At 41.1% G+C, this 23703-nt stretch overlaps 1 protein-coding gene across 2 annotated transcripts in view; it reads right to left on the bottom strand.

Annotated features, from left to right (window-relative positions):
* The window catches only part of TRPM7 (transient receptor potential cation channel subfamily M member 7), a 123954-nt gene that overhangs the window by 67070 nt on the left and 33181 nt on the right, over window positions 1-23703 (bottom strand). For both annotated transcript variants that reach the window (XM_075897154.2, XM_075897155.2), the window contains exons 4-17: window positions 21933-22131; window positions 19204-19417; window positions 17971-18095; window positions 16523-16694; window positions 13586-13760; window positions 11336-11459; window positions 10011-10083; window positions 8523-8623; window positions 7659-7793; window positions 5520-5573; window positions 2592-2732; window positions 2070-2204; window positions 1231-1511; window positions 324-552 (exon numbers count right to left, since the gene is read on the bottom strand). In XM_075897154.2, coding sequence (XP_075753269.1) covers window positions 324-552; window positions 1231-1511; window positions 2070-2204; window positions 2592-2732; window positions 5520-5573; window positions 7659-7793; window positions 8523-8623; window positions 10011-10083; window positions 11336-11459; window positions 13586-13760; window positions 16523-16694; window positions 17971-18095; window positions 19204-19417; window positions 21933-22131 — 2158 coding nt within the window. The remainder of the gene's footprint in view (window positions 1-323; window positions 553-1230; window positions 1512-2069; window positions 2205-2591; window positions 2733-5519; window positions 5574-7658; window positions 7794-8522; window positions 8624-10010; window positions 10084-11335; window positions 11460-13585; window positions 13761-16522; window positions 16695-17970; window positions 18096-19203; window positions 19418-21932; window positions 22132-23703) is intronic.

The following is a 23703-nucleotide window of genomic DNA, read 5'->3' as shown; positions in this document are numbered from 1 at the left end:
TAGTAGTGGATTAGTATTCACTGATCTACATATGCCTCTGATTAAGGGCTACTTGCCTGTTTTCTGCCTTCTACATTTCTGTACCTTATTTAAAAAGATAATAGAGCATCAAAAGAAGAGTTTAACAGTATGTCCAGACTTGATTAAGTTAAAAAAAGTAACAGTAGAACTGTTTCATAACATTCATTAAGATAAATAAGGGTTACAATGATTAAAATTTTATAAGCATAGTACTTTGTATACAACATGCTTTTTTTCCACATCAGCATAAGTAAGAACAGCTGGCAGGATTAACACTAACAATGAACAGTAAGGATATTTACCTTGTACCATGAATTCTTCCTCATGTTTAGTCTTCCCATCCACATATCAGATAACAACATCTGTGTACAAGTATGAGCCACAAATGGTCGGAGTCTTGACGACACTGCTAGCTTAAGACAGGTTGAATTACTCCAGTTTTTCAGCTCATAGGTTAATAACTTCATAGCCATGGTTTCATCTTGTCGGAAGGACTGTTCTAGTAGTTCAACTGCAAGTTGTCCAAACTCACTAGAATATGGGAAAAAACCCACAAAATAAAGGTTTACCAATTTTAGGATAGGGAGCCTGCACTCTCCCATGCCCAGTCCCTTCCAGAGGTAGCAGGGAGAGGGTGGGAGCCAGGAGCCTTGCCTCCCCTTGTGCCCCCTTCCTCCCTGTGCTACTGCCTCTGACAGAGGCAGCAGTACAGGGTGGGGGAGAGGGGCAATAGGAGCCAGTGTTCATGGGGACTCAGATTAAAAGCAAGCTCACTGCAAGCACCAGCTCCTGCCTCCCCCATCTCTCCCCACCTGCATGTAAACGTGTACCCACTGAAAATTTCAGCATTCCCATTATCTACTACACACAAAATCACACACAGTACTAATAGCTTTCCTCAAAATGTATGTAGGTTTCATATGTAATACAATAAATAATTTTAAGGTAAAACATCTCTGTCAAGGTGCATCAAGATCTTTTTATGTAAATACCAGGTTCACCAACAGCGATATAAGAAATGTAATGACATGCATCTTGTCTTAGAATACAATCATTGTATCTCTAATAACTTTGAGAATATCCTTTTTCTTTAACCACGCTAAGAAAGCACGTAGCAGAAAGAGGAAAGATGTTTTCTAGTCATGTCTACTTTGCTAATGTTATAAGAAGGTTCATAAAAACAAATTAACAAGATGAAAACTAGATTACTTGGAGTACTGTTTCAGTTCTTCCGAGGTATCATCAACAAGGTCACTTTGTTTTGCCTCATATGCCATTGAACGATACACTTTGCAGGCAACTAAGGCTTTAGCCATGGACTCTTCACCATGCTGCCAGAAGAAGAGGGCCATTTTCTGTCTCTTCATTAACACTGCCCAAAGTAAGAGTTCATTAAGAGGATAAGGAAAGCGTTTAGTTTCAGGATCATCAATGTCTACAACTTCATCTTTGGTTCTTTTCTTTTTTCCTTCTTCTGCAGTTGTATCAATCTTTAAAAAACAATAGAAAGGTTAAAAAGTTACATTTTATCAGAATTTAGATTTACAGTATTGTTGACAATGATAGATCCCCAATCTAGCTGTATCAGATTTGTAAATCGGCTGGATTTTCCACTTAAAACTCAGTTTATATCTTGCTAATTCACGCTTAAATCCAGGACTCCGTTGCCTATACATTTTGCAAATTACTGGACAAGGTAACAGTTTTTACTAACCTAGAGCCAAATCCTATTCACTTTACTAATGCAGGTAATTTCAATGGGTCATATTCATCCCTGTTGTAACTGAATTTAGTAATGTTACACTAACGATAAGTTTTTCATCCTTAAATACCACTGCTCATAAGTGATATTTAAATTAAATGCATTATTTATGTCACCATACTTGTATGTAAAATGCTTAACATACTGTAAGAAGTCAGAGTCCTATTGAATATATTTTGCCACTAACTTCAATGGGCCAGAACTTAACTCCAGGTTCTTACCTTGAAGAATTTAAAATTAAAAAAAAAAAAAAAAAAAGTGATGAAGTCTTATGACATACACCTACCTTTGGTTTGTAAGGTTGTGCAGTTTTGATGAAATGATTATGTCGCATTTTCTCTTTTTTATCTGCCCTATTACCAAAAGGGTCATGGCTTTTACGTAGCTGAGGAGTGTTACCTGATGGATTACGCCCAGACCGCTGGAAATTTAAAAAAAAAAAGTTAAATGTTATTTTTAAATTTCTTAATACATTTGGATTAAAATATTATATGAGCCAGTTGTACACAAAACAGTACAATAATTACTTAACTGAAAAATTATGCAACTGAAATGGTTATCATTAATTATAAAATTTTATTTGCATGATAGTCAACAGCTTTAAATAGCAGAATATTTTTACATGATTAATTTTTAATTCCACAGCTAGTTCCATTGTCCTTAAAGAACTCAATCCCATCACAAATATTTCCAAGATTATGCTATAATTTTCCCAAGGGGTCAAGGATTGCTTATGCTTAGATATTTTAAAAATATGTTTTAATAAATGAAAAGCTTTTTAAGCAACTTCTCAACAAACTCTACATACCCGACTGTTCCCACTGAGACTGTTGTATATGACTCTAAAGCGTTTTCGCGTATAGGTGCATCTGTAGGTTCCCCCCATCAAATATTCAATAACAAGCCCAACATCAATCAGGTTGATTTTATATCCTGGAGGAAGGTTTCCCTAGAAATATAAAACTATTCTTAGTTTTGCATATATATTAATACATAGTTAAATTTATTTATAGCACTTTCACAAGTATGTCAATTCTAGAATAACAAATTAATCCTATCACTCTAAAAGCCTGTCTGAAGTTTAATATATGAAATATTTAAAAGTAGAGTAGATTCTACTTTTCAGAACACAACTGCTAGATGGAAAATTGTGGGTTTTTTTGGTTTTGCAACTCAAGTGCTTTTAACCTTTTTTACCTTAACCGGACAAAATAAATTTAAAACTTGTTTTGTGGGGGAGGAAACAGAAAATACTCTTTTGAAAAAGATACTTTTAGATTCAAGCAGCTGCTGTCAAACAATGATTCGAGCTGACAATGAGAAATGACTGATTCAACTATAGAAAAGACTGGAGTTTGTTATAGAGGCTCTATCCTTTCTTGCCAAGAGGATCCAACTAGCAATGTCATTTATTTGCTTCTATAAGCCTTTGCACTGAAAGTGTATCTCACATTTTTACCATTGTCTAGAATCCATTTATAGTCTTCATAATACTCAACAGTTTCCTTCCAAATTCTGGAACTTGAATACAAAGTGTAAAGTTTCATTAACATTTGTTTGGGGTTTTCTGAGGGGTGAGATGGGGGAGGAGGCAAAAGGGGAGGTAGGAAGAGAAACTGTTGGGGATGCATATGGATGATGGCATCTTTTCTGCCCCTCTATGCCTTCAAGCGGAAGATTCCCCAAGTGATGCTCTAAGTCTCTCCTTCCCTCAGCAGGCTATGAACTAGGGTGGGATAGGAATACTTCATGTACTAATCTCCTAGTGAGGACCTTGCCCAAGTAATTAGAAACTCCATATATAGGGGGTTCCTGCATTGGTCCACTGCCAACTTTTTCCAATTGCCAAAGATTATATATATGAGGGAAGGATAAAAATAAAGATGAGTAGGACTTGCCACCAAAAAATCAGCGCTTTATCTTACTGCCTCAGAGGAGCTGCCGTGCCTGTTTTAATTTAAAAAAACAGATTGTCCTATAGCACCTCAGAGACTTGTATATATAAGTCTCAATAGCAGAATACAACACTCTGGTCTAGCTTCATCTGTTTCACATGAAGTCAACTGACACCCAACTATGCTCAACCACATGCATTGCAACTGAGACAATATGACCCACAACAATACTATGGCTCCCTGCATTAAATGACGTCACCCTTCACACGCACATTCATAATGAGCATGCTATGGCCAGAATGGTTAAGAAGATGGGGGCAAACCTGAGCCCACCACTATACAGAGACCTTTCTCACCATCCAAGAGCACACTGGTTGTTAAAGCACCATTTGTAGGCCCATTTGCCCTGTCTAGATTTTTCTGTGACACTGAAGTGTTAAAAAACTGTCTAACTCTGACATCAGAAAACCATCTCCATGCTACTCCTGGGCATTTCTGAATGAATTTCAACAAGAGGATCCCACACACAGCTATTGCCAAAGAGAAACATCACACATCACTGATAACTGCCCTTGACCAGATTTGACAGTGGTCCGAGGGCTCTGCACTGCACTGATAAGGCTGCTGCAAATTGCAGCGGTAAGTTCCACATCTGACAAGAACAATGGGAACTCTGCCTAACAGAACATGTGCCTTAGACGCTAACTTTACTACTTGTCCAATCCACAGTGACACTGCATACAGAACTCTCACTGAGATCAATAGAGTCCTTCCAAGAGACTTTTAAAAGACTGGGCCCTGTAGGTGATGCGCAAGAATGAATTATAACAATAGTCAAATTCTGACAGACAGACAGACAGACAGAGAGGGAAAAAAGAGACTAAAAAAATAGGCTGAACCTTTCTAGTCCAGCACCATTGGGACCTGACCAGTGCCAAACCAAAGAATTTGCCAAATGACAGGAGCATTATCAATACTTGCACTGCTTACTGGTCTCTTAGAAGACATCTCGGGTAAATTAGAGCTAAACTGCACAGAACACACAGCCAGGACTGGTGGCTATAAACAAACTTTATGGGACTGCGGGAAATCTGGCCACACCCATGACAAGTGGACATTTGGCTAATGAAAATCATGCTGGACAATGGATATTGCTGAACTATAGTATGCCCGACTAGAGAGATTCAATCTGTACTTCATACCATGGGTAACAGGCTAGCAATAGTCAATCTTTAGTCCAAAATTCTCTGAAGAAGGTACTTACTGCAAATGGAAACTAATATATTTTGTTGTACCAGTATCTTCTTTTATGATAACAGAATCTTACAGAAGGAAAAATATTACAATTTCCTCTTTCATAAGGCTCAAAGCTCTATACCATTTTAAACACTACTACTGCTGTAATGGAAGGCCAGCCTTAAGTCTCAATACAACAATGACATGGCATAAGGCCTGTGGAGCTGGAGTTTTGATTGAAGTAAAATTTTATTATTCTACTGTTTTGTTTTTTTTAACTGAATTGCTTTTGAAAAATTTACCCTTTGATCTTTAATTATAGATACTAACTTATCACCGCAGGTCATCCTTCCAAAACTTGTGAAAATGCTGTTAGTCTGGCCATGATAGTATCATATACTTCTCAGAATCAATTCTTCAATCCCACCTGAGTGAGTGAGATGCTCTTTCAAAATCTGTCTTTAAGATACTTGTGTAATTAAAACATTTAGCATTGGCTAATTGTGGATATTAAAATAAACTTAACAGCAGTCTAACTCACCAAAACTTAATATGCTAGCATACCATCTTACTCCACATTTATCGGATGCAAATTTAAAGCATACCTGTTTGACATCCCGAACAAGGTGAAAGAGTGTTGGATTAGTTGGACCTTGTTTCTTTATACAAAGGAAAAAGAAAACACAGAATTTTGGACAGTTAAATTATGCAAGACTGTTTTTTCTTCCATGGCCTCATGTCAAAAAAACTGCTGTTTGCAAACTGATCTTCATGAAAGAAGTTTCTTCTCTCTAAACTGTTAGCAATTATTAAATACAAATATTCCTCCATATCACAATACTATGAGCTAAGCATTACCTTTAAAATACCAAAATTAAAAAAGAAGTCTGATCTCAAGGTTACAAAATCAGGAAGGATAGCCAGAAAAAAGGGGTATCAGATCAATGTACTCTAGTGCTTGTCTAACACCACAGAATTGAACCCTACTAATCAATATACTGATTCTTGTAAAATTTTAGGTATAATTTTTTTAAAATCACAAAAATCAATTCCATTCATGTTTATAGAAATTAAAAATTAAAATAATGGAGTAAAGAATTTGTCATGTAGTTAGTTACTAAGGAAAAAGTAGCTTTTAGTTTCATACAATAGTCTTCATTTCCTAAACTGCCATATAGCATTGTAGAAAGTCTTTCCTGTTCAATTCAGTTAAAAGTATGAAATGCTATATATTAAATATTTAAAATACTTGTAAAAATATTTAACCATTAACCAATTATTTACATATGGCAATAATATATTGCTTTTATATAGCATCTTTTACTTTTAAAGTGCTTTATAAAGATAAATATTGTTCACATTTTACAGATGACAAAATGAGTACAAACTGATTTGTTTCCCCCTTCCAAAAAATTAGTAGAATCTGCTCTTTTAGTTCCTATTCCCTTTGCTTTAATCACTAGACCACATACCTCCAGTTCTCAATTTACAGAAAAAGAATTATTTTTGTACTTTCTAAAAGAAAAATCTAAATTGATATGCTCTAAATTTCCCTTAAAAAAATCCAAAAGTAACTGTCATAGTTACCATAGTGTTTTTTACAAACACTCTAAAGATGTAAATTAGGAATGTGAACATGTAGTTGACTACACAATTCACTGATAATCCTAGTCTTACCGGTTAATCCTAACAACTAAACGCGCACACACCCCCTTGCTGCCTCAGTGTCAGAGGCAGAAAAGAGGGGGGGTGGGAGGCAGAAACCCGTCCCCCCCCCCCCCCACACACACACACCACCAGCTTTGCGGAGACACCTGGCCCTCTATCACAGGCAGTAGCATGGGGAGGAGGCGTGCAGGAATGCACAGGACTACCACCACAGAGAAACCTCTGTCTGTAGCAGGCACAGGCTCACCACAGCCAGAGGCTGTTCCTTGGGATGTCAGCACAGCTCCTGTCTGCAGCAGGCCCAGACCCCTGCCAGGGACAGACGGCCCTCCATAGACAGGGACTCCTATTGCCCCACTCTGTTGCCTCTCTGTATCAGAGGCAACAGCGTAGGGTAGCAGGCAGAAGCTGGTGTGTGGGGAGCTACACAGGGAACAGGCTCATGTCTGCCTCTGATATATAGGCAACAGAGCGGGGTGGCAGGGGGCTCCCTGGGAGTGGAACTAGGAGCATAGTTTCTGCTGGCCCTGCCCTTGGGATTATCAAATATTCATGTAACCACAAATTTTTGATGAGGTTACACAAATTATTCAATAAATTAATATATAACATCCCTAATGTAAAGCACATTACTGCTAAAAATCATAAAACACTGTTTCTTTCATTAGGTAGCTGTCCTCCATGAACTGAACACCTCGGCTTGGGTCACAGGGACTCCAGCATGCAACTTTGATAACAAGTGAGTTTCAAGGCTTCTTATATGTCTTAGTCAAATGCTGTCAGTCAGAATGTTCTCATCTCCTTCAGTGCATGCCTAAAATACAGGTCTTTTATAATGTATCACCACAAAAAACACATGGCTATTTGTTGCACCTACTGTTTTGTTTATTCACCTAATAAAGCAGTTAAATATATGAAATAAGTGCCAATGAAAACGATGTTTGAGGTAATCTTTAAAAATAAGTAGAACTTTCCAATAGCTTTTTACAATTTTGTACAATGATGAAAAGTTTACAGCTGTGACTTTATAAACTGAACACGGTATATAAAATTCTCCACTATTGTCATCAACTTACTGTGTTATAAAGTTCTTCCAGCCTGGGAATTGTAAGGAACTTGTGCATGCTTACTCCATTTTCAATAAGAAGTTTCACAAATGCAACTCGATCCATCACCAAGGCATCTAACATAGCCTGTTCCAGTGATCCAACCTGAAGGAGGAGGAGGGGAGAGGGAGAAGAGGGTGGTAAAGCAATTACATATTCAAGGGCTATTACTGAGGTACATGTACCTTTCCTCTACTTATCCCGCAGAACTAAATTAAAACATTCTCATTTATATACAGCAATAAGGTAAGCAAGGAAATTGTGAGACGGTATTTAACAACTTTTAACAAGTTGCTTTGAAAACAAAACAAGGTCAGAACTGCCATTAATTCCAACAATGTCGCTGTGCTTTGACTGCAAAAGAAACACCAAAAGCTGAACCTCAGTGCACAAACAACAGAAGAAAAGAAAGATGCTGCACTTTAATACCCAATGTATGTTTCTTCAAACTGACAACAATAAGAATTTGTTTCACTGGCTTCTTTTTAAAGAATTTTAAAAGATCATGTATTATGAAAACATAAAAAGCCAATGAGTTGAAGTATCTTTAGATGTTACAGCTCCTAATAAATAATAAAGGGAAGTTTTAATCCTTTGTACTGAATGTTCTCCCCTGATTACTTGGAACATTTAGCACATTTAAAATAAATTCAACCATTTTAGATAAGTAAACAAAAAGAAGCAAGTATCACAGTAGCTAAATGTCCAGAAATTGCTCTCTTAAAAACCTTAATATTGTACTATTTCTACAGAATCAAAAGGTTCGTTATTTGCAATAATTTTGCTTCTATCCTGTAAAAATACCACTATGTTTAATCTAGAATATTTACATACCAGCCACTGTTGTCCATAAACAAAAACATAATTTTTGGCAATATCAACTCTGTCCCACGCCAGTGTAAGGACAAGCTGGTCAAATGCAGAAGCATTTGTACCTAAATCACAGAAAGAAAGAACATTCATTTATAGCTTACGTTGCTCATGAAATGAATATTTCACAAGTTTTCACATATTAAGACAGCCTAAAACTGTCTGAAATAAATACATTTACATCCCCCCCCCAGAACAAAAAATATAAATATACAATATATTTTTATTACTTAACATCATATATACACGTTACAGGTAGTAGCTATTTATAACCATTAATCACTTCAGAAAAATATTACAATATTACTGTACAGGGCATCCCCACTAGGGATGTTAAGGACTAGTCGACTATCCAATAAACAAATGCTTATTGGATAGTTAGCCGACTAGTCAATTCTCTCCCCCCTTGCTGTCTTTATCTGATTGCAGCAACAAAGGGAGAGGGGGAAGGAGGGAGGAGAAGGGATACTTCAAAGCGGCAGTGCCACACAGCTGAGCCCAGGATTACCTGTGCAACGCAGCCACGCGTAGAGCCCGGGGTCAGCTGAGGACTTCCCAGCTGACCCCGGACTCCAGCGCAGCATTTCCACAGAACCCGGGATCAACTGGGGAGTCCCCAGCTAATCCCAAGTTCTGAGGAAATGCAGCACGGAACCCATGGTCAACTGGGGAAATCCCCAGCTGATCCTGGGTTCGGCTGAAATGCTGTGCGGAGCCAGGATCAGCTGGGGAATCCCAACCTGACCCTGACTCCGTGTGGCATTTTAATCGGCAGCGCAGCATTGAGTCTGCAGTTAGCGTGGAACTCAGAGTCTCCCACTGACCCCAAGCTCCATGCTGCGCTGCCACTTTGAAATGCACAGGAGCCCCCCGCTGGGGACTCTTATACATTTCAAAGCTGGCATGCCGCCTGCAGCCCAGAGCCAGCAGGACTTCCCGCTGGCCCCAGGCTGCACATGGAGTTCAGCATTCCTCCTTTGAAATGTACAAGAGCCCTAGCAGGGGTTCTTGTACATTTCAAAGGAGGAATGCAGAAGTGCCTACTGATTAGTCAAGTAGTCAATGGAAATTCCATCAACTACTCAACTAGTAAAATAACTGTTACTTAACATCCTTAGTCCCCACTGTAAGTCACCCCAGTATACATCCGCTCTGCACTAAAGTCATTAACGCTTGTAAGAACGGATGTGTTATAAGCCCTCCCATTCCCCACTCAAACTGCGCACACACACACACACACACACACACACAAAAACTGCACAAATGGAAGTCAGTTGTGGGGGAAAAAAATACCCTCTTTAAGTTGCTTTGCTATAAGTACAAGTTTTTTTAAATGTATCTTGGACTTATAGTGAGGATGGCCTGTACCATATTAACTGTTACGTTTTTTCCCCTCGTAGCCCTCGAGTACAATTTTGGAATTATTCAACACTCTTAAATTTAAAACCTCACCTTTTAGCAGTGCTGTAAGTATTGCAACATCAATATCTTGGTGTTCATCTGACCCAATATGGAATACGGTAATCTGTTTTTTAAAAAACAGCATAATACTGAAATAAGTATTCCATCTCACTTTTAAAAACTGTGTCTCCTCTATGTAGAACAAGAGAAGGTTTTAACCATAAAAGAACATACAAATCTAAAATCAATTTGAGTTTATGAAAACTTTGTTAGCTCATATGTTTAAATATTGACATAAGATTGGGATTAGACAACCTCAGGCCAAGGGACCAAATGTGGCCCCCAACCGGCCTGGATCCGGCCCCCAAGGCTCAGGGCTCCCTCCCAGCTTTGGGGAGCCTGTGCTGGTGCTCCAGCCCTCCCCCAACCCCCACAGTTGCCCATATGGCTAAAGCACACAAAATCTACTAGCCTGGGCCCTCCAAGGCTCTGCTATGCGAGGAGAGTGTCGTTCTCCTTCTCAGTCAGGGGCCACGTCAGTGAGTGTTTGGTGGGTTTTTTTTTTCCTTCTCACTTGTGTTCAGGCCCCGACTGATTTTCTGTGGGTCAGCGGCCCATGACCCAAAAAAGGTTCCACCCCAAATTAGAGTATGGGATGTTACTGCTTGTCCTGATTCAGAAAAATACTTTAATATGTACTTACATCCATCCTAATCAATAAAACGTTGAACCAGTTTTGAAAACACCACCCCATAAGCAAAATGTCCAACTCCTGTTGACTTCAATAGGACTTTATGATTGTCCTTAAAATTAAGAGTGTCCTTGCTTATTAGGGCATACCTTTCCTGAATCATGGCCACTAAGACAAAACATTTTACCTTAATGTTCACTAAATAACAAAAAACTACTTAATTTTTTGAGCCTCTATGTAGCAATAATATAGTACTTTAATTACACCTTCTTAGGTTCATTTTATATTACAAAGTTTCACAAGCCAAATGCCAATAATCCAACACATTTGCAGTGCTGTTGTAGCTTCGACAAGGTGGGTGAGGTGGTATCTTCTGTTACACCATTTTGTGCTGATGAAAGAAAAGCTATCAAGCTTATACCAAGCTCTTCCACAGGTCAGATTACAAAAACATCACTGATTATCAGATTTGATTACATAAGCAGAATCACTTAACCAAAGGTAAGAAAAACGAACAAGACAATTTGAGTTTGACTTTTGTTTGGAGTCATCTTCCCTAATTGTTCAGTTCCATCCCATAAAGATAAAGCCTAATCGTTTGTATCAATCTGACATTAATGTAAAATTAGCTCCTAAAAGTGTGCATGCTTGAAATAAAAGGCTTCCCATGCTGAAATCCACTTACAAGTTCTTTTTTTTTCATGCATTCCAATAACGTCTGAAACAGGTGAACTGCCTCACTCTGACCAAAGTTAAATGTCTTTTTGATGGTTGAAATGATTTCTGGTTCTGCTCCATCAGGCATATTTCTAAGATTACAAAAACAACCAAAGACCTATATTGTTACGTATGAACCATAAGCATGTTAATACATATTTTTCAAATGGTCTAAGACAGACATGCCTATCTGAAAGCTCTGGGTACATGAACAAGCTTTACCAATATAATTATAACAACTGTCCAAAAATAAAGTAAGTCCCCCTTCCACCTAAGGCCACACAAACAGATTTTTTTCCGCAGTCTCCAACACCAGATCATCATTCCCACTACCCAACAGCCTCTAGTAAAATCCACAGAACAGCTAGGGTACGTAACATGACCGGATGATAAAAGTTGGGCTTTGGCAGACCAACAGGAAAGTGAATTCAAAAAACCAGAACTTTCTCTGAATATGTGCTACCTCTAGTTTCCTTCACAAGTTAAAACTATTAGGCTCTTAAGCAATAGCACCTCAGCTCTTTATTGTTTTGGAATCATAGCATGAATGGCAGTCTGACAAACAGAACCAGATATATTTAACGCTTTCTGAAAAAATTAACTGAAGGCCGGTGAGGCTCGTGGAACACAAATGCATTTCTAAATCCCACACAATCAGAAGTTTGAATAGTCTTAAAGTGATATTTGTTTTAGAACATAAGAACAGCCATACTGGGTCAGACCAATGGTCCACCCAGCCCAGTATCCTGTCTGTCGACACTGGTCAATACTAAATGCCACAGAGGGAGGGGATACAACAGGTAATCCACACGTGATTTCTCCCCTGTCACCCACTTCTGGAGAAACAGAGAATAGGGACACCATTCCTACCCATCATGGCTAATAGCCATTGATGGACCTAACCTCCATGAATCTATCTAGCTCTTTTTTGAACTCTGTTAAAGTCCTAGCCTTCACCACATCTTCTGGCAAGGAGTTCCACAGACTGACTATGCGGGCTGAGTGAAGAAAAACTTCCATTTGTTTGTTTTAAACCTGCTGCCTATTAATTTCATTTGGTGGCCCCTAGTTCTTATATTGTAGAAATATGTAAATAACTTTTCCTTATTCACTTTTTCCACATAAGTCATTATTTTATAGACCTCTATCATATGCCCTCCTAGTCTCCTCTTTTCTAAACTGAAAAGTCCAAGTCTTTTTAATCTCTCTTTATATGGGACCCGTTCCAAACCCTTCATCATGTTTGTTGCCCTTTTCTGAACCTTTTCCAATGCCAATATCTTTTTTGAGATAAGGCGACCACATCTGTACGCAGTATTCAAGATGTGGGCATATCATGGTTTTATATAGAGGCATTAAAATATTTTCTGACATTCTCTATCCCTTTTTAAATTATTTGTAACATTCTAGTTGCTTTTTTGACTGCCGCTGAACACTGGAGTGGATATTTTCAGAGAACTATCCACAATGACTCCAAGATATCTGTCGAGTAGTTGTAGCTAAATTAGTCCCCATTATATTGTACATATAGTTGGGATTATTTTTTCTAATGTGCATTACGTTACATTTATCAACATGAAATTTCATTTGAAGATTGTTGCCTAACCTCTTAGTTTGGCGAGATCTTTTTGAAGCTCTTCACAGTCTGCTTTGGTCTTAACTATCTTGAGTGTTTGGTATCATCTACAAATTTTGCCACCTTACTGTTTTCAAATATTTGAAAACGATTCAAATATTCAAACACTATTTATACAGAATAATTTCCTCTCTTTTCAGTCAAGCTCTCTTACTATACATAAAGCTAGTTAATGGAACAATCTGAGAGCAAAAATACTTTCAAGTTGTATTCCACATAGCTTGGTAACAGTCATGCATCTCTGAGAATTCTGGATCAGTTCTGACGTTAGTCACAAGCAAAGATGAGTTTGAAGATTTTACCCTAATGGAAGCATTACAAAAGCACCATACAATTTACAAAATCTGGTATGATTTGCAGTCTGTACTACGGAGGAACACAGAAACAGAACACTGTGGCATTTCAGGACTGAGGTTTACTGGAACAGCTGTGTGGGAAGCTTGTACAGAATGCATGATTGAAGTCATTGCTTGTAACCTCTGGAACATGAACATGAGGCTCCTACACAAATTTGTTAATGAAAAGTGCTCTCAAACAAGTCTGGCACTATTAGTCAAAAGTTTTAATCATTTGTAGGCTTACCCTCCCTCTTCTGTTTGCTTATGAACATATGCCAGTATGTCTGCAGCTCTGCCAGTTCCCTCACATACTACTACTGGCACAGGAGGACTTTCTTGAAGGTATTCCAAAACTGTGAGGATAACATTAGGACCACCTTCAAATATCAGTGCTACCACAGGGACACCCTGGCCAATTCCTACAAAAAGGTAAAAAACATCAGTATTGAAATCAAAATTAATATTCTCTTTAAATATTTCAAGTTCTTCAATCCAAGCTTTACAAACACAGTGAGGCAAGCTTTTAGAGGCAGCAAGAGGGGGAAAGCTACTAATTGAGTCACTAGTCAACTAGTTGCTTACATCTCTACTCAAGGTAAGTGCTACCTAGAGGGTAGCAGTTAGCACCCCATGCCCTCTCCTGTACCCTGAACCCTGCAGTTAGCACCCCATACCCTCTCCTGCACCCTGAACTCCCACCTGCATCTCAATCTCCCACCCTAGCCCCAGGAGCCTCCTCCTGCACCCCAAACCCCGGCCCTAGGCTCAGCCTGGAGCCCCTTCCCACACTGCACATCCCTGAGAGCCTGCACCCCAACCCAGTAAAAGTGAGAGGTAGGGGAGAGAGAGCAACAGAGAGAAGAGAGATAAAGTGAGTGAGGTGGGGCTTCATGAAAAGATGATCTTGGGCATAAAAAGGTTGGAGACCACTACACTACTGTATCTCAAAAGTTGTAAATTAGTAAACAGGATGACAAGGAGGAAGAAAGAAAGCAATTATCCTCTATAGCATATTTGTTGGCTACATTTCAATCTTTAAAAAAGTCAGATAGCAAATGGTTGCTTTAACATTTCAGTATTCTAAGTTGTTAAAAGAGGTAGGCTACATTGTAGAAATAGTTCATATCAGAGTATCTAACCCACGGATGGGTAATTATTTTTTGCCAAGGCCACTTCAGAAATTTTTGAAGTGGCCCTGGGCCACACCAAAAGGGGCAGGGCTTCAAGCGGAAGGGGTAGGATCGGTATACTTCCAAGCTTCCCCACCCATAGACCAGGATTAGTATGCGGGTGCACCTTTGCCCCCCCCAGAGGTTTACCCTAAGCACCCATACTCCTGGTGGTGGGAGGAGACTTTGCGCACTCCCCCTTTTGCCTCCAGGCCAATCAGGAAGCCTCCTCCCGCCCTGCCAGGAGCACACGGTGCTTCAAAGCACCACTTGCTCCTGGAAGGGTGGAGGAAACTGTGTACTTCCCCCTGCCCACAGACCTGGATTCGGCCCACAGCGGCCCTTTTGCCCACCACTGATCTAGCCAAAAGTACCTGTGAAAGTCATAGCAAGGCATTGTGGAGCGGTATTCAATAATTATGTTAAAGCCTGACACACAGATTGGGCTCTACCAAATTCATAGCCATAAAAAATGCATCAGACTGAAATCTGGTCTTCTGTGATACTATACAGATTTTACGGGGAAGAACAGTTTCTCAAATTGAGAGTCCTGACCTGAAAGGGAGTTGTGTGGGGGAGGAGGGAGTGTCACCAAGTTAAAGTAAGTGACATCATAGTATTGCCACGTTTACTTCTGCATTACCTTCAGATTTGGGATGCTGGAGAGTGGGGGAGAACAAACACACTGCTAGTTAAGTAGCCATATAAAACTCAATGTAATGCAGGAATCAAAACATTACTACTTAAACTTAAAACCACAAACATAGAATACGGAAGTGTCTTGTAATAAGGTGAGCCCTCATATGGGCTCTCTTTCTTCAACTACTAGACAAAAACCGATCTTCAGTTTCCTTAAAAATATTTTGGTTTCCTGATATTTTGCATCGCAACAAAAACAGTTTCCACAAGAAAGGGGGGAAAAATGACATAGCTGACATGTGCAACTCAATCTTCACACGAGTGAGGACTAGGATTAAGGCCGAGATACTAACATGGAGGCCACAGATGCCATGACTTTCTAGGACCTCTGACTTCTGCAGCAGCACTGGCAGATGCAGCTGCCTTAGGGCCGCCCAAGCAGCCTCAGGACCTGATGCTGCAGTGATGCTGGGACCAACCACACTGGCTACTCATGCAACTGATACCAAGCCTCCTCTGCACTACCACCCCCTCTTATCCAGAAGTTTGAGATTTACCCAGGAGTATTTATAAGTAGTCATGGATAGATCAGAGGCTGTGAATTTTTACTGCCCAGGACCTGAGCATGACTTACTAAAAATGCCCATGACTAGATCTTAGCCTTAATTATGAGGCACTAAATAAATCCTCAAATATAATAAACAGATACTTTATTTTAATCTAGTACAGGAGAGTGAAGATCAATGCAAAATGTCTGGGCTTCCTTCCCTCAAATGGCAGCAACTCTTAATTCCAGTTTCCTAGTCATCCGTTACCATGAAATTACAAGTGCTCAACTTCAGAGGAGATGGTTAATCAGACCAGTAAAGGGTACCAGTCATAGGCACTGACTTCTGCTCTAGCCAGAGATTGCTCGATTCCCCTCCACCATCCCCTGCTGCTTCCACTCTACCCCGTCCCTATAATCCCCACCTCGTATCTTTAAAAAAAAAGGGGGGGGGGAACAGCATTTCTCCTCTGCATAGTGAAGTTTCAAAGGCCAGAGAGTCAATGTTCAATTGTAAACTTTTGAACAAACCAACAATATTTTGTTCAGACTTATGAACATTTCAGAGTTACAAACAGCCTCCATTACTGAGGTGTTCATGAGGAGCTACTGTACATTGGTTTCATTTAAAAAAGGAAGTGGACAGGAAAAAACATGTAGAAAAGAGACTTTACAGTAGGAAGGCAAGCTGGTGTATGCCATTTCCCAACTTGAGTGCTTCCCTCTGTAACCTTAGTAAGTTTTTTTTTTTTAAACCACAGTTTGTGTGTAATATTTTAAAATAAAACAGAACAATAATCATTGCCATGACATTAAGATTACTTACTTGCATGGATTCGCTGCAAATTGATAGTTTTTTCCAGTTCTCTTCGCAAGTTAATTTCTGCTCCATACTTTCCAACTGTTCCATCATCCACCAGTATGAAATGGGAATGTAGATTATTTAGGACATTTAGTTTACTTAGAGGGTTTAACAGAGTTTGATATGGAGCAACAACCTAAAAAAACATACAACAGGCATGATCTGCCAAATGCCAGACTGATGACCATAATTTTAGATATTTGGTCTTATTAAAAGTTAAAGGGACACCACTGAAAATTGGCAGATCTAAAATTACACCTGCCAGTATTCAGATCTTCATTAAGCCGCATTCTTGCAAGAATGCAGGTTACCATACCACACAATAATTTTGCTCTCAAGTGCTATAGAGAGGAGGCCTCTTGCAAATTAAAACTGACTACAGATAAGAAAAAACCCAGCAAAAAGCAGAATGCCTGAATCCATGAATGTGTCTACTAAACTCTGTGTTATAGCTGCAGCCATATTGAAATATCCTTTTCTTAGCTGTGATTCTTAAAATGTAGGAAGACAAATAGTTCACACAATATTTGACTTTCCACTTAAAGTTACAGTTGTGCAGTAGTGACTACGCAATTATAAAGGATGTAAATGAGCTTTCATTCTCAGTAACAAATCCTCCATTCTGCTAAACTCTACTGAGGTGGTGGAGGAAATGGAGAATGTTCATCAGGAAAAGGCTTCCTCCCTGAACTCTGACTGCACAGCCCAAGTTAGAGCTGCAAGGACATTTAAGCCAGGTGAGGTTCAGACACAAGGGAGCTCTGCTTTGCTATGTCCATTTCCCACCTTGATTCCTGAATTCAGCATGAAGAATGAATAGGCAACTAGCACAGGAGGCAGAAGAGCAACCTCTGCTAGGAGAGCGTTCACCCAAGTGGAAAGGGCTGTCCATTACCACTGGTCACTTCCTACTGCTTTAAATCCACTTTGCTCTATAACTTTAAAAAAAAAAAAAATCCTAAATCCCTAGGAACATGAAAGTTCCTCTACAGAGTTTAGAAACACGTTTCATTTACTTTCTCTGACACTTGTACTCCTCAAGCTCTTTGCTACTTTTGAAGATCTCCCCACTGTTCTGTTGTGAGATTTTGTAACTTTGGGAAACTTTTCCATGGAACTGTAATTTCTTATGCTTTTCACAGATCAGATTGTTTGCAGGAAATTCTGTGGCTACTGTAACCTGCTCTTCGGAGCCATACAAGTGTACAACTGCTTCGTCTAGTGAATTAGCATTTTGTAATTTCTTATAGCAGTAGTCCTCTGTAAATCGCAACAGAAGTCCCAAAGCAAATGCAGAAGTACCTCCATGTCATAAAAGGCAGTGAGCCAGCAAACATAAGCAGATTATTAAAACAAGGTTATGAAAGATCATACAGTTGAAATAACTTGTAACTGGGTAAACCCATTCTTACATCTCTTCCAATGAGGTCATTTCTGTTTTCAATCACTCCCCATGGGGCTATCCCAATAGTGCAAATCTTTCGAGATGATCTGGAAGCATGTTCTTTCAGGGCATCACCAACATGTTTTGCAACACCTGTTCATTCACGAGAAAACATTTCTGTATATTGAAAGTACATTCTATCAGCATTAACCTTACCAATTATTGTGAAGATTAGGAAACTCACTTAATTGATCACATAAAGAAAGACCTATTGTGCACAACACATATATTAATAGAAACAGAGTACTGATAATTTCCAGTAACTTTACAAACATATTAGGGATGTTAAGTATCAGTTAATTGAATAGTTGAGTAACCTCATGAATTCTTATCTGTTAGTTGACTATTCTATAGTCCCCAGAGGCGGGGCCAGCAGCAGCGTAGAGTGCCAGGCAGGAGCTATTCCACAAGGGAAGCCAGTTTAAAAATCAGCTCCTGTTGCGGACCAGCTGCTTGTTGCCCTGTGCTGCTGCCTCTGATAAAGAGGCAGCAGTGTGGGGTGGCAGCAGTCTCTGTCTAGTGGGCGGGAGAGGAGGGTCTGAGCTCCAGGACCCGTCGCAAACCAGAACTGAGCTGGGCTGCCTACCCGCCTGGCCCCTAATACACTTTAAATGCAGAGACACAGCAGAGATATGTCCCGGATCCGGCATGAGCCAGGCTACTGGCCAGCCTGATAAAAAATTTACTGGTTGTGATGGGGCAATGCTTGTAGTCTGTAGCATTAACCTATAAGCTTCTGCTTATCAGTTAATCAACTATACTCTTACATCCCTAAAACATATATGCCAACTGCACTTGCCAGGGCAGAAAACAAGATGCAGTATAGTACTGCACATTTTGAAGCAGCATAAGCTTTTCAATTTGAAGAAAGATACAAGGTAAAGTGAAACCTTTTCCCTAACAATTTCAAAAGCAACTACTATAGCAGTTTATCCTTATTGGTCAATGCAAAACAATCTATATGTTCTGTATTACATAATATCACAAGATTTAAGTTCAATGCTTAAGATACAATTCATAAAAACATTCATTTTTTTAAATGTAAAGCCAGCCGATCGTTAGAGAGTATTTTATAGAGAAATATTTTTTTTGTTCTTCTGATTAGACAGTCATTATCTTTAAGTACTAGGAAGTGGTTAAACTGTGTATATAAGTCTGTACTTTTATTAGAAGCATTATATAAAATTAATACTTTATTTACCTGTGTTTACTCCTCCAGTTATAATCCAGGCACCTGTTGTTACTGCAGCTTTAATAAGACCTTTACCAAGCAACTGTTTGATGCGTGGATGGAGTTCAAATTTCTGCATCCCCCCATGTACAGAGATAACAAGCTTTGGCAGCTCCATTTGCCATTCTTTAAGAAGAAGTTGTAGAATGGCTTCAGGCTTAGTGTCATAAGACAATCTCACATACTAAGGGAAAAAAAGTTGAGCGTTAGTAGGCTCCTACAATAAACCATTACACAATTGGTAAGGAAGATCCATGAGAAGACGCAATATTGACTTCTGAACTACAGAAAAATGTGCAGCTGCCATACTTTATAAAAAATGAACAAAAAACCCTAGTACAAATATTTGGAGATTTTCCAAAAATTCAGCAGGCTATAGTAATAAGATTTTGAAGCACTGTGGAAGCCTGCAGGTAGCTTAGATGTAGGTCCATCGTAATAAAAATGTGTTCTACAAAACTTTTATAGAACAATTTCATGAGCATTTCTAAATTTGAGGATATTAATGAAAATATATTGCCAAAAATACAACCAGTTCAATTGCTGAGGCTGATTGTCTGTATATTCAATGTAAAAAGCTATTCCAATTGTGAAAATAAACCATACAACCATTCTCCCCTCCCCCATCCTCTTTGGAGTTAAAAATTAAGAATAATGCTGCATCCCTAAAACAGGCCATACAGGCCAGAGAGAGCAAATGGGTAGAAGAGAAACCTTACAGAGACCAGTTCCCAACATGTAGGGATACACACTAACACACCACCATAACCTCAACTGGTACTAGAGGACAGTTTCAGCAGATGTGCCAAGTAATGAAAGGACATGGAGACTGAACTATTTTAATCACTCCTAGATATGGTTCCTCCACGGTTGAGGAATGTGGCAAGTCAGTGAGAGGGAAACTTGTGGTGCTGTTATCCATGCTGTAGCCATTTCCAAGGAGGACTTTAGTCTCCATAACTTTCAATGCAGCACAAGCATAACATTGAATAGAAGAAATTTAGCAAAAGTTAAGCATACCTTTCACAAAAAGGCTATATAGTATTTGTCAGAGCAAACATGGTCTTTCTGGTTACCAACATCTGTGCAGATTTTTTTCTGTGACAGTGAGTGACACCATTATAAGTAAATGAGATTTTTATTATGATTTACACAACTGGGGAGGGTGGCATGAACTAGGGTAGTGGTCACCACTAGTAGATCAGGATCTACTGGTAGATCTTGGAACCTCTGACAGGTGATCCTGAGAGGTTTGGCTGAGAGGCTACCAAGTGCTGGTACTTCATCTGCCCCTTTCAGCACTGCTATGCTGCTCCTGCCTTGGAAATGCCCCTCATTCTTGGGAGCCTCCTGCTTCTCATGCCCTGCACACCAAGAAGAGAAAGAGGGGCTTCTGATGTCCGGGTGTCTCTTCCTCCATCCTGTACCCATCTCCACAGAGCAGACGGGGGCAGGAATGGAGGGAGTTTGCTGGCTGCATTTGGGAATGGTGCAGGGCCAGGGTAGGGGTGAGCCTGCCTTAGCCCCCTGCACTGCCACCCAGAAGCAACCTGTGGTAAGCAGTGCCCATCTGGAGCCAGCATTCTGAACCCCAGCCGCAGTCCTGAACCTCTCCTGCACCCCAAACCCTGCCCCCAGTCTGATAAAAGTGATTGAGCATTGGGGAGGGAGGATGGAGTGAGCAGGGGAGGGGCCTCAGAGAAGGGGCGGGAAGGAGGTGGGACAAAGGTATTTGGGTTTGAGGTAGATCATGGATTGCACTTAAATTCAAAAAGTGATCTTGTGCTTAAAAAGGTTGGGAACCACTGAGGGGGCATGGGAAGAAATGTCCAGGGAGGTAGCACCACCCAGCCCCCATCTGCTTCCAGTCACATCCACAACTCCTCTTTGCCCCCCAGACCAGCTCCGCCCTCATTCCTTCTCCTCCCCTCATTTCCTCTCCTTCCCCACACCAGCACTGCCTCTAGCTTTAGCTCCTTCCCCATCCCCAGTTCTACAGTCAGCCCAAGCTCCCCTGCTGAGCCAACTGTGTAGTAATGAAGTAGAGGCACCGACAGATTCCATTGCTGGTAAGGTGCGGGGGGGGGGGGGGGGGGGGGGAGAAGACAGGAAAAGTTTGGGCACAACTGGACTAAAGAGAAGTCAACATTTGGAATAATAGGACTCCTAATGATGATAGGGAGGATACTATCTCACAACATAGATATGGGCATTTCATCACCTTACCAATTCTTTCATTTCAAACAAACAAACAGCTGGCAGGAAATGGTCTAGATCAGGGGTGAGCAATAAGTGGCTTGCAGGCTGGACGTAGTTCACCAGGGTTGGCTTCTGTTGGATCACCAGAGGCTTTCAGCACATCCACAGGTACAGCCACTCGCAGCTCCCAGTGGTCTTGGTTTACCTTTCCCAGTCAAAGGAAGCGGCAGGAAACAGTGGTCCAGCTCACGCCACTTCCCATAGCTCCCATTGGCAGGGAGTGAACCACAGAGATGCTGGTCAATAGAGCATCTGGTGGCCTGCCCATGGCCCGCTTATTGCCCCTCTTGATCTAGATAACTTAGTCCTGTCATGAGGGCAGGGGATTGGACTAAATGACCTCTCAACGTCCCTTCCAGATCTATGATTCTAAATGGAGTATTCAAATTTCCCTTGACTCATTGGCAGACAAAAAGGAAAAAAAGTCATCTTGTACATACCTTTGCTCTGTATGAATGAGAGCCACCTTGAAAGTTAATAACACCATAAGCATCAGTTGAACTCTGTTCTGTGTGTTTTCCCACTGACCATTCTTCTATTTCTTGATTGAAGTTTTCACTTAGTTTGACATCTGAATATTTCACGGCAAGGCTTGCAGTAAAGCAAGCATGTTGCCTGACCAAGCGACCGCAGCAGCACCTGCATAGGATTAGATTTACATTTGTAGTCATTAATCTCATTGTATCTGAATGCATGGAGAGGGGACAAATATTTTTACAACAGAGTCACAGGGTGGGAAAAAAGGGGCAACATCCATACCTATAAACTAACTTTCTGAACCTCAGTCACATCTTTATAGGGTTGTCTCTACACTAGCACTTTTGTCAGTAAAAATTTTGTCAGTCAGGGTTGTGAGAAAAGATTCATTGACAGAATTACCAGTGTGGATAAAGCTATGTCGGTAGGGTGGGGCTAGCTTCATTATGCCAGCAGGAGAGCTCTCTGTCACTAGCATACAGTGTGGCTGCAGAGGAAACTTTACAGAAGCACAGCTATGCCGCAATAGGGTATAAAGCAGGGTTCGGCAACCTACAGCACATGTGCTGTAAGTGGCACATAAGCCAATCCTGAGTGATACGCATGGCAGGAGCTCAGACCCCCACCCTCCCGGCAGCAGCTGGAGCCTTGCGGTCGCCATGCAACTGTAGACAGGAGAACCAGCTTCGGCCTCCTGCGGGAAGGGCAAGCTGGGGAAGGGGGGAGGTGTGGGTGCTGGGGCAGCCCAGCAAACAGAGCAGGCGGTATGATCCCATACTGGGCTCCACATCCCTGGGACTAGCCCTGCTCAGCCTGGGCATGCAGCTGCCACTCCCCCACTTACAGGCTCTGCTCCCTGTTTCAGGAGGGGGCAGGACCAGAGCTGCTCTGCAGATACAGGGCAGGCAGGAAGCCAAAAGCTGTTGCTGTCGTCTCCGTGGGATGTGGGGGTTCAGGTTTGCACTGTGTTGCTCCCTGCGGGGTATGTGCAGGGGCGGGGAGACCCTTCCCTAGAGCCCCACTGTGCCCAGCCGGGCTGGAACCAGCCATGGGCAGCCTTGAGCTCTACTGGTCCCAGCCGCAGAGCTGCAACCTGTCTCCACACCTGTCCCCTTCTCACCCCAGTGCTGCTTCCAGGAGGCTGCGAGTCCCAGCGCTGCTGCCCTGCAGAGGTACACGCTGGGAGCACAGGAATGTGCAGACACAGAGGAGGTGAAGGAGGACAAAGGGGAAAGGCTGAACTAGCGGGGAGGGGGGAAGGATGAAGCAATACAGGGATTCAGGCTGCGGTAGGAGAGATCATGGGGCTGAGGGGAGCAAGGATAGAGTCGAGGAAATATGTGAGGGAGGATACAATTTTACTTTGCAGAAGCTGCCCTTTTCTTTACTCCCCACTTCTTTACCTTCCTCCCCAACTACTACTTGGCTGCATTCTCACCCTCTCACCTTTTCTGCGTTAATCCCCCAACCCCCTCCTACTCCAAACTCCCTCTCATACCCCTATAAATACACCCTCTTCTGCAGCCAAACTCCCTCCCAGTCCCTGCTCTCCTCACCCCCTCCTGCATCCCACCTCCTGCCCAGATCCTGTATCCCTATTCCACTCATTGGCAGTCCTGTCCCGCATATTGAACCCCTCATTTTTGTCCCCACCCCAGAGCCTAAGGAGGTCCTCAAAATCCACTAACTCCAGAAAAGTAAATCTGGCCTATGGGAAGCCCGGAACCTCAGTCC

Source organism: Pelodiscus sinensis, chromosome 14 (assembly GCF_052426305.1).
Source record: "Pelodiscus sinensis isolate ZL-2025 chromosome 14, ASM5242630v1, whole genome shotgun sequence".
Classification (NCBI taxonomy): Eukaryota; Metazoa; Chordata; order Testudines; family Trionychidae; genus Pelodiscus; species Pelodiscus sinensis.
Note: the sequence above shows the minus strand (reverse complement) of the source record. Positions and strands in the feature narration are given on the sequence as shown.